At 36.0% G+C, this 12,703-nt stretch overlaps 2 protein-coding genes across 6 annotated transcripts in view; both read left to right on the forward strand.

The window, feature by feature from the left end:
* Positions 1-5,786, forward strand: part of LOC127854298 (uncharacterized) — a 170,517-nt gene extending 164,731 nt beyond the window's left edge. For 3 of the 5 annotated variants that reach the window (XM_052389382.1, XM_052389384.1, XM_052389387.1), the window contains one exon: positions 4,543-5,786. In XM_052389382.1, the coding sequence (XP_052245342.1) occupies positions 4,543-5,059 (517 nt within the window). In that variant the 3' untranslated portion in view covers positions 5,060-5,786. Of the gene's footprint in view, positions 1-1,876; positions 2,060-3,328 lie in introns of those variants that run through there. The other 2 variants (XM_052389380.1, XM_052389381.1) reach the window with 2 other exon arrangements.
* LOC127854300 (solute carrier family 35 member F2-like) overlaps positions 1-12,703 on the forward strand; it is a 154,737-nt gene that overhangs the window by 42,101 nt on the left and 99,933 nt on the right. The window lies entirely within an intron of this gene.

Genomic DNA, 12,703 nt, shown 5'->3' on the forward strand with positions numbered 1-12,703 from the left:
GTGCTTGCCAGTTACTGAGTTTGTGCATTTCCATTCATTATATTATCGGCCTTGGCAAACAGCGTAGACCCAGATGAGACGCCGTGCGATGTCTGCTATTTCGTTACGCTGAAGATTTCCATATCCACGGGTGTTTTTGTGTCAAATGTTATGGTTTTTCAATAGATCGTATACTTATCTACAAAACAGCGAATTAGCGTTCACTTTACATCATCTATGTTATTTTGTTAATACTTTCTCGCGTTCTTTTCGAACTTGTATTGACAGCCATTGGTCGACGCCGTCTGCTATTTCCAACGATGAAGATTTCCATATCCACTGGCGTTTTTTTTATGTCAAATGCTAGTGTTTTCCAATTGATCGTATACTTATCTACAAAACGGATAAGTAGCGTTCACTTTACATCGTTTGTGATGATGTTATTTTGTAAATACTTTTAAGCGTTCTTTCTGTCGAAGTCGGCCATTTTGACGTGTGTGAAAAAATACCGACATTCCCGCAATTACCAAAATCCCCAGGAATCCCCGAGATCCCACGAAATCCCCATTAATATTGATTATTTATCGAAAAACTGCGTATTTTAATATGGATTTGTTGCGAAATACACTGAAATAACTAATGAAACATTGTTTTTATGAAAGTTTGATTTCGGATATTTCGGTAGGGTATCGGTATATCCACATAACGCATTTTGTAAATCCGGTTATGTAAAACTTGCGAAATTTTTTCGTGATTTCATCAAAAACTAGATTTTTCCCAGGTATAACGCCTACGCCAACAGGTAGATCGCATTCTTGTCCATATACATGTCAAATTTCAGCAAAATTAACCGACCCGTTTTCAAGGCGCCCAAATCGCGACTATATGCACCAACTTAATGAAACTTAGCCCCCTTTATCATTCGTTCGATTGAACGTCATCAATGATGACGTCCAATACATCACTCATTCCATAAAATAGAATCAGATTCAAAAAAACAAACAATTTGATACCAAGATGTTGTATATTGTGTACACAAAAAGCAACATAAACAGCAAAAACAACATATTTTACAAATATTAAGCGCATGTACTCATGACATCATTATTAACACATTAAACGACAACAATCATATACATTACCGCAATAAATGCAGCGTCGTAGTGATTATTTTTCACAATTTGTTATAAAATGTGGGACGTAGAGGTATAATAATCAGAAAAACAGTTTACTGCACGATCGTTTTGTAATATATCAGGCTCTGCACGAATAAAATAACGGCTTGGCAAGCCTCGCCATTACTTTCATTCTAAGCCTCGACTGATATATTACACAAATATCAGGCAGTAACTTGTTATTCTCTATATCAAAACGAATGGGTATTGACCGATGATTGCAATAGTTATAATCATGTGATGAGAAAATTGCTTCTGATTGTGCTGATGTTGATTATGACGTTGAGGAAATGAAGATGGTCAATGGAATGATGATTGTAGTAATGATGATGGTGATTATTACGATGACGATGATGTTGAATTATCACAACGACGAATATGATGATGACAACGACTATGATAATGATGATGGAACTGACGAAATGAGAAATAAGCCACAATCAAAGTGCGATTTGTTTAACTACTGCTTCACCACACGTTGATTTTGAAGACCAAAGGTGGGTTGCACCAAACTGCGGTACTACAATGACATCGGTTTACAAAATCGCGAGCAAATGCAGTGTCTTCAGTGCTTTGATTATTTAAGACTTGTAACACTATTGTGACTTTATAAAATTTGTACTTAAAACGTGTCTGTGAACATACCAGTGATTGCGTTTAACACCCACTATGTTTATAAACAAACACGTGACTTTATTGCGATACAATCTCAAAAAACAACTACGGAAATTACGTATGTTCCTTTCTGCGCAGTTATAATTGTGATTCACATTACTCTTACATACATCTAATGGGTTTTTCTGATATATAGATAGAGTTGTGTTATATTTTATAAATGCCAGCGTCCCTACTGAGTGCTTAAGGTTTAACTGGTTTTTCATTTAGCTCCGGATATAAATGAATACGTAAGTGTATAAACTTGTATTATCAAAATCATAATTATCAAGACAATAAGCTACTTTGTGTTTGTTTTAACAGAAAGCTTATCGTACCGTCAGCTATTAAATCTTGATTGGTGACATTAAATGATAAGTATTTAGTGATTGCGAATACAGGTCACACTTATAGAAAAGCAACTTGTCTCAGACGTTATTGAATAATACTATTAGATCTATAGGCATGATTTTGTTTCCTTACATACGTTATTTAGATAAGATTATAAATTATAAACGGTTTATTATTCCAGTATGGTTCATGTGTGCTGTTCTAAAAGTACCCCGCATGCTTTTAAAGCGTTGCTTCGGTAAAAAAATTATTTAATCAATTTATTTTAATGCAAATTATATGAATAGTCAACATATTTGTTTTCATAAAATGACTTATTCGAATTATACTTGAAACGCGAAATACAGTTTATAAAAAGCGTTGTATACAATAACGGAATACTACGGAATACCGTTAGGGCCATCGTGGTTAAACATTAAAATCCAGAGGGTGACAATGCGATAGTGCGATAGTACGATGGCAACAATGCGATAGTACGATGAGAACAGTGCGACAATACGATGGCGACAGTGCGATAGTACGATGGCGACAATGCGATAATACGATGACGACAGTACGATAACGCGATAGTACGATTGCGACAAAGCGGTAATACGATAACGACAGTGCGACAATACGATGGCGACAGTGCGATAGTACGATGGCGACAATGCGATAATACGATGACGACAGTACGATAACGCGATAGTACGATGGCGACAATGCGATGATACGGTGGCGAAAGTACGATATGACTATCGCATTGTCGCCATCGTACTATCGCACTGTCGCCATCGTTTTGTCGCATTGTCGCATTGTCGTCATCTTACTATCGCGTTGTCGCATTGTCGCCATCGTACTATCGCATTGTCGCCATCGTACTATCACATTGTCGCCTTCGTACTATCGCATTGTCGCCATCGTACTATCGCACTATCGCCGTGTGGCCCTCTGTAATTTTATGTGTAACCACGATGGCCCTAACGGTATTCTACGGATAAATTAATAAAACACGCACACACACACGCACGAACACATACACACAAAAGGCGCTTTTCCACGGTTTGTCTACCATTTATGATCTTAATCAGAACAGAACAGAACAATTAACACTACAACACATATCAAAAGATAACATAAACACGGTTACTGGTATATACCAATCAAACCGTATTTACTCATCGTTTCAGGAAGTCTAGCCATGGCAACTAAAACATTGCTAAAAACCTTGGACCCACCAAGGAATCTGCAAGAATATCTACTCGTAATGTGCAAAGTGCGAAACTGAAGTTGGGAGTATCATGGCGATTCATCAATTGAAAGCAACAGGCTTTTCTAGAAATGTTTCCACAGATAAGGCGAACAAAACCGTAGTGGAGTGCTCAGGAAACCATAGCGATGATCCATCACGTCACTTGTTCAAACTCTTGGACTATGTTGGATACAGCCATGATATCATCGCAGAAAGGCGGAGAGTGTTCCATGGAGTAGACGCGATGATTAACAATGCACGAGAGGACGAAATTGTGCAAGTAACAGCCGGCAGCAAGGCTGAAGGCTTAGCGTCGTGTTTTGAAAGCGACTACGACTACATGAAGATATATCAAAATATTGTTTGTCAATTTGAAAATTTCACAAATATGATATCAAATGACACAACAGCGTTTTGCATGTTAGGGGAAGCATGCCACCCAGGACATTACACACTGAAGTTGTTAACAAGAGGTGATAAGTTGCCGAAAATCATTGAAGCGTCGCTAATCACAAACCAAAATGGTGAGAATTTCATTTCTAGTGATTTGTTTACGAAAGAATTTGAGCGAACCGTTTCTTTTGATTCAGTGGGTGGATGGAACAAGGGAACTAGGACGGGACCTTCCGTCCCTTCGACCCGTGGGGTATATCGCAGGGATGACGTGAACGCATTTCTTTGCGTTGTCCAAAAAGAGGTTTTAGCCGACTGGGCTAAGCGGGAGAGACCCTTTGGTTGGCCAAGTGCTGACGTCATAAATGACGTCTTAAATCTAGATGCGCAGCTAGTACCTGTTGGTTGTAAAGGTTCAAGTAATCGAGACATGGAGTGGCGCATTTGCTTTATTTATGCGGAATTGAAGCTAATTGAACATTTAAACGAGTGTCAGTATAAACTATACATTCTATTAAAAAGTATTAACAAAGAGGTATTTCATCCAATCTGCAGCGATATATCGTCTTTTATCATGAAGAATGTGGCATTCTGGACTGTAGAGTCGCACCATCAGGAGATATTCCGTGAGCAGAACCTAATGCACGTCTTACAAATTGCTCTGAAATTCCTCAAGACTGCACTTGTCAATAATAATCTTCCGTACTACATGATACATGGTAGGGACCTTTTGATTGGACGCACTACTGAAAACGAAAGGTCTGGATTAATCAGTAAATTAGAAGAACTTATCACTGAAGATGGACGGATAATTTATCGGTTACCGAAACTACGAAAGGCTGTGGATATTGTCCCTCCCGACGAACTTGAACAAACGGGAAAGCGTAGGGACAAACTTGAGCGCCTTGAGTTGACGCGCCAGTACATACACGCGTCGTACCGGGCATCAAATCTTCAACGGGAAGAGATAGATGTACTGTGTTGGAATGACAAGTTATACCGGGAAGCCAGGTATGAAATGTACGACATGGTATGGCCGCAATGGAGAGACTATTTAATAGCGGAAAATCGAACAGAGACGCTGAACACGGTAATACAAAGCATCGGGGACGCCGGTACCTTCAGGGATCATTATTTGAGATTCTCCCACAGTAATCTCAGTATTGTATGGCCTCATCTGAAATCGGAAGTTAAAGTCAAGGAAGATACAGCCGAAGATCTGATTATGGAACTGTTTGCCATTTTACGGGTAAAAATAGAGAGAGATTTGTCGTAGAATATAATATAAATTCGATGCTTACCTTTTTATCAAAGTTTATTAACGTGTTGAACATATTTGTTGGAAATATGATAACCATATATATTTCTCATAAAGGGTTACATTCAATACTGTCAAACGATGTGCTGTAGACATAGTTATTTTACGTGTGCCTAACATGCATAACACTACGAGTGTTTCACTCTTTATATTTATTGTTTCAATAAACTTGCAGCAATCATAATGCTGACATTTTTAACAGCTGAAATTTACACTGAATTATTGTTGCTATAGTAATTATAACGCTTTTCAGGATGCAATCTGTGATCACATGTTTTGTTTTGAATCTCATATTTATATACTTTGTTTCTCGCACGCTTTTGTCATTCACAACACATATATTATGCATGTTTATGCCAAAGATTCATCAATTCTTTTCAGAGATCCATTCGATTATTGACAGATCTTATAGTTATTGTGGTTGGAAGTGCAATAACATTCCTTGTTTAAGCAGAACTGCAACCTATTTCAGTGGCTTTATTTGTTGCGGGTTGCTCCTTCCAACAATTTACATATGACATACAGACGTAAAAATATATAAATGATTTATACAGAATTTGGAGTATACTGCTACATGCAAGATGTGCCATACCGTGTGTTACCCCTATATTGCGAAAAATATCAGTATGTTCGTGTATCTGTTTTGATGAGTTTGCGTTCGCAAATAAAACCTTTGTGAAATGTTTACAGGTTGTTAAGTATTGATTGAATCCCACTTAAATTTAACAATTATAATATAAAAAACACCCGAAAATGTCTTGATAAAAAGTTAATTTAACAGTGTAGTAGGATAAACTCGTAACATACCAAAAAAAGGAAAATTAACAGTGCTCCATCAATGTTGGAACTTGTTTTTCAAAAGCGGTCATTTCCGTTTCTAATTTTAAAGGCAAACAGTACAAACAAGTGCAACCGTTTTACAGAAATGTATTTGTGATAGGATCGTTTCGTGCTCGAGTTGCGTTACTATTTACTTTGAAGAAGGTTGTAATAAACAATAACATCCAAATGGTCGTTTACACTTATTTATTGTATCTCTTACCTCTATACTTAATATCACAGTATGTTACCCTGAAATATATATCTGTACTATGAGTATATTGAACTAGTCATCAGAATCAACGTGATACCTTGCCCACGCTGATGAGAAGGCCGACCTACACTCACATTATAAAACAAATGTATATAAGAATATACATAAACGTTATTTAACTACAACTATATACTTCAAGTATTTACAAAATTAGACAATAAGTATAGTATTGTTGACATCATACAAATATATAAATAATTATAATTAATCGGTCAAAGAACAATTTAAAGGGAAGAAATTCACCTAGAATACGGGAGGTAATATCACCCTGTAACATATTGAAAAATTCAGGTAAACAAAATATGAATGGATGACCTTACAATAAATTGTTTACATTTTCATATAACAAATCACGTTAATACCGACGTGCACATTCTTTTTTCGTCATTAATTGCCGTCGTTACTGGGAATGAGTCTTATATATCTAACCAGATTTGAACACGAAAACATGTTTTATCCAACATATGTTATAAGTCTACACGCTGTAAGATCCGTAACATTGTCCAAGACAATGTACTTGTATGGAGATCATAATAAATAGACACTGTCCGGCGTATTTCTAGACACTTTGACTTGCTATCTGACTACCTGTCGACTTCCAGACCATTCACATAAGTTCATAATAAAGGGAAATATGATTTTATATTATGTATTATTTTCATTGGTTCTGCAGTTTGCGACTGTTGGCCATCGTAATGAAACAGACGCCAAGGCACCGTTTGTATTCACGATACGTTTTTTTGTAGTTATAAACACTCTTATTTATGTGTTGGACGTTCAAGCACCGTTTAGAGTGTACGTAAATGCGTTTTTACAAAACAGGTCTATCAACTTATTACTTTGCAAGCTTTCTTAATTACTAAACACACAGTCAATGAAATCTCGTGGTAACGTCAATAAATTCGTATGTCGGTTGGACAGCAATATATAAATCGTATCATATTGCCAGTTATGGCGGCAGGGATTCGAAGAGCTATGCTCGGATTATAGCACGAAGCGTTGCGGCGATTTAGAAGAGAATATTATTGCATTCTTTAAGACAAAATGTCATTCCGTATTGTCATGTGCTTCCGGGTGGGTATTTGTCCGCATGTTATAAAATATCAAAAGGGCGTTCGTCCAGGATCGCCATTCAAGCAACGTCATTACCTGGCAATGTGAAACATGAATTAAAATGCAAACATCACCTTACAGTTCATTTTTTGCTCGTAACTATGTTCAGACAATCACTCTGTGCAATATCTAAATCAAATTTTAAATGCGTATCAACCAGATTTCAAAAAAGTTGTCATCTCAAATGCATATGCTTGTCTACGTATTTGAACATTAAAGTAGAAGCTGCCTGACAACTCAAGCATAATAACAAAAATAATACGGGCGTTGACCGCTTCATACATATGAACTTTTTGACATAACAATAGACATATGGATGCATTTTGAAAATTTTCGTCACGCGTCATATTTATGTTCGCGATCCTATCAATGATCTGTTTTGATGTCATCAAAAACACGTCGGCATGTGCTATATCGCATGTACATAAATACCTCAAGAAAAGGTCTTCAAATGACATTATTATGTGGAGGATCGCACTAACAATTCTGGCATGATATGTTTTTTCTCCGCTACATATGCTCCATTTGTTTACGCTTCCTGTTTTATGTTTCCCGACCTTAGTGGGTATAAGACATTGAGAAAACTGGTTTACTACTTGTTGTGATATCTTTTTACAAACACGACTTCAATATACATATCCCGTCTAAATGTTTTGACTAAATCCCAATGCACATAATTGAATATGGTTAGTTTATTTAATCCAATCATTTCAATATCAGATTGTTATTATTATCCTCACAAATCAATAAACAACTGTTTAAAAATTTGATTTGCCTACATCATGAACCTCGGGTTAGTTTCGAGCTCTCAAATTTAACTTGTGCTACGTATGATATTGACGATACTACTTTACAAACAGGCAGCGTTAGTAAGTATGTAGGTGTTTCCACCTGAATACATATCAGTGTCTTTTCTGTTTATGTGTCAAACAAATACGCGTACAATACGTCATTGACGTTAGTAAATGTGTCAAACATTTGTTTGGATTTGTAGCGTCTATTGATGTGTCATTTTTTGTTTGGTCTTGCCTTCTGTGGATGTGTCATACAGTCACTATTAAGTAGTTTACTTCTGTCCATGTGTCAAACAATTATATTGCGTTGTTTAATATGTCATGTGGTCATTGAAGTCAATAATAAACGTGGACAAGTCCATTTCTTTTTTATAGTGATTTATTTTTGTTGATTAAATTGTTACACAAACGTTTTCCACTGTCCGTACAATATTCTGGACTACAACACACATGCGGTGGCATAACGGTCGAGGGCCTCCCCGCCGCAAAACAAATTGTGTGCCTTCTTTCTCCGGCTTTGTGCGTGATACTGTGTAGTTACTAAAGTAAAAAAATACATATATAAACGATAAAACAGTTGATTGTAACGTGTGAAAATTCTGACGGTCCGTGTGCAAAGGCAATTGTCTTACAATTGCAATGTAAATATAACGTTTGCAACGGACAACTAACATACGAAATTGACCGATGTTTGACGTTTTATACCCGAGGCAAGGAACTGGTGGTCTAGGCGTGACTGCCTTTTGAAGATTGTATGAAATTTAAGTTATTGCTTTGATGCTAATTTCGATTATTATATTTATTCAATAATGCCCCAAGTATTTGTTACGTTACAAATATATAAATGTGTCAAACAAATTGATGTTCCTCTCTATTGATTATCTTACAAATATCTAGCGCCATTACGTCTATCGATGTGCCATACAAATATATTGCGTGAATATGGTCTATCGATGTGAAGTTCAGTTAAATTGTGTCAAAAAAAGCGTCGTTTCTGTATATCAATGAGTCATACAACCAAATTGCGTAATTTTGTCTAGCAATGTTCCATAAAACTAAATTGCGTCTTTTCTGTCTATCAATGTGTCATACCACTCAATTGCGTCGTTTCTGTCTATAAATGTGTCATACCACTAAATTGCGTCGTTTCTGTCTATCAATGCGTCATTCAACTAAATTGCGTCGTTTCTGTCTATCAATGTGTCATACAACTAAATTGCGTGGTTTCCGTCTATCAATGTGTCATACAACTAAATTGCGTCGTTTTGTCTAGCAATGTGCCATACAACTAAATTGCTTCTTTTCTACCTATCAATGCGTCATACAACTAAATTGCGTCGTTTCTGCCTATCAATGTGCCATGCAACTAAATTGCGTCGTTTCTGTCTATCTATGTTTCAAACTACCAAATTGCGTTGTTTCTATCTATCAATGTTATCTATCCACGTGTCATACAACTATATTGCAACAACTGTTAACGACTGCTCGCTGCGTTATAATTCAGAATACGTAATACTCGTGACTGACAAAATGTTTAGAAGTATTTGAACTCTAGTATATAATTTATGTATCGGGCGAGTCATTTATTTATACTGAACGATTTTTCTTGGTTTATAATATTGTTGTATTGAAAAAAGAGCAAAACTTGAATCATTGCAAAAAATGAAAGTTATGTGACGTCCTATTCCCAACGATTGCTTAAGTGGTACTTAATATTTATTCAAGTGATGCGTGTGTAACAAAACATCACGAGTTCGACTTCGGTGTTTCCAGTTACTAATGTGTGTTTCAAACAATGCACTGTTCGATGCAAATAAACCTAGTCGGGACACGATACACACAAGTATATGATCCGCATTACGAATTAAATCGTGAAAGCGAACTAGCGGAATTATTTACTTATCACACTGCTGTTGTATAAATCCATATTAAATAACATATTATGATTCATGTTAACGACGAGAGATTCATGTAAACGACGTGAACAACAATGAAAAATATGTTTAAACTCAATTTACAACCACAGGCAGCAGTATCATAAAAAAAAAAATGCCCCCCCCCCCTCCGGACCATACCCCCCCCCCTCCCCCGAGCTTATCCCAGGGGTTCCAGATTGTAAAATGTACACCTATTGTGTATGGTTTGACTTTTCAACAACGAATATTGACAAAAATACATAGTTTAAAAAAATAACCCTCGTATAGGTATTATATATACACAAGGTATGAAACGCACTATATGCCTATTGCTGAAAGATTGTGGAACACTGGACGTGACCTTTTTCATCGAAAACACACATGTTCCCATGGAGTTTTCCGTCAAAATGCAACTGGATTCGTTAAAAGACATTAAAAGCAACGAGATAACACTACTAACCGATCTCCTGCTCGGCTAATAACTTTAATATTCAATTTAATTCGACTTTCTCGCTATATGTCACTCGGTGTTTCATCTACACATGTACACCATTTTAATTTTATAACGCGTCATCTGGTTGGTTGTTCTCATTGTGTTGGCCATGATATGCCGTTTAAGAACCGAGCATTCAATCGACAAAATATGACAGCAAAACACAGACATATAGCGAGAAAGTTGAATTTAATTGAATATTAAGGTTATTTGCCGAAGAGATGATCGGTAAGGTGTGTAATTACGCAGCTTTTAATGTAATTCATTGAATCCAGTTGCCTTTGTCCGGCAAGTGCATGGAAACATGTGTGTTTTCGATGAAAACGGTCACGTCTCTTGTTCCACAATCTTTCAGCAATAGGCATATAGTGCGTTTCATACCTTGTGTATATATACTACCTATAAGAGGGGTATTTTTTTAAACTGTTATTTTTTGTCAATATTCGTTGTTGGAAAGTCAAACCATACACAAGAGGTGTACATTTAACAATCTGGAACCCCTGGGGTAAGCTCGGGGGGGGGAGGGTATGGTCCGGTCCGGGGGGGGGGGCAATTTTTTTTATTTTATTTTTTTTGATACTGCTGCCTGTGTTTACAACTACTTTTTCATTTGTCACAGGTCAAAGGCAGTTATTTATGAGTAAAACAGCATTGTTTATTAATGCCTTTTACGCGTAAAACTGTTGCATCTACTATTGAAGTGTTCAGCATGTACAACGACATTTTCATAAACTCTTGATCTCATAGTTTATTCGATGCAAGGTTCAACAACGGAAAAGCATGGACTTTGACGCCGCTTATTCATTTAATTGCGTTCATATAAACCGCAGTGATCTAAAAAAACATTAAAGCATTCCAGTATGTCAATAAGCAATTCTACACGTATTTTGAACAATCGCAAAGACTGGAATCTTAATTAAATTTATCAATTTATCTAATAATTGATATGACAAAAATTAAAACGTTATTTATCTTACGTGTACGATTCAAAGACGTTCATTAACATAAAGTATATACATGTATGCTCAATGTTTATTCGCGAGATGTCTATCTATTCAAAACATAAACAGTGCAGTTAGTTGTTAACATATACGTGTTTGTTATCATTTAATATTACATCACTAGTTTTGTTTACACAAAGATTTGCACAACTATTAACGGAAAATAAGTTAACGTCACCTTTACATTTTGAAATATTACACAGCTGCATTTGAACTTTACATTATCTGAGTTCGAAGAAAACATCGCAATTATTATCAGCAACAACATAAACATCAACCCATTTTTGCGTTCTTTATCATCACCAACAACACCATACTACCATCACTGCCATTATCTGTAATTAAGATTGTAACCTCATTTAAAATCTAAACCGTTATCATTGTATTATTATATTATCACCATTATCATGCATATTATACACAATGTTTACATCACCCTAATGAGATTAGTTAAGTTTTAATCAAACGTTTCCAAGCAAAATTTCATTAACCAGAGCATTCTTGATAGTTCACATAAAAACGAATGGATATTCATCGACGATTGCAACATTAATAATATTGATATTGATAATCAAGTGATGAGAAAAATGCATCTGATTTCCGGTATTCTGATGTTCATTACAACGGTCAGGATATGAGGATAATTAATTGGTGATGATTGTAATAATGATGATGGTGATTAAGATGATGATGATGTTGAGTTATGACAACTACGAAGATGATACTGACGACGACTATGATAATCATGGTGGAACTGACGAAGTGCTAATAATAGGAAAACACAATTGCGTTTCGTTTCATTATAATATATGTATCAATTCAACGCACTTTCGTTTTGAAGGCGAAGTTGGATTTGCACCAAAGTGCGGTATTAAAATGCATAATAGCGAACAGCTTCAGTGTTTAATCGCTTTGATTAAAGATCTGTTACACTATATGGGCTGGATATCATGTGAACTAAATGTGTATGTTCACATGAAAGTGATTGCGTTTATAAACAAACACGTCGGCAATATTGCGAGTAATTCTCCAACAAACAACATACATTACGTGTTCCCTTTCTGCGCAGTTTGCTAAGCGTTTCTCACACAGACAGCTATTTGGTTTTTATGATAAAATATTTTAATAATTTTATTAATTGTCTGTTATATTTTGTAAATGCCAGCGTCTCTATTGAATGCTAAAGGTTTAC

This window comes from Dreissena polymorpha, chromosome 12 (genome assembly GCF_020536995.1).
Source record: "Dreissena polymorpha isolate Duluth1 chromosome 12, UMN_Dpol_1.0, whole genome shotgun sequence".
In the NCBI taxonomy this organism is placed as follows: Eukaryota; Metazoa; Mollusca; class Bivalvia; order Myida; family Dreissenidae; genus Dreissena; species Dreissena polymorpha.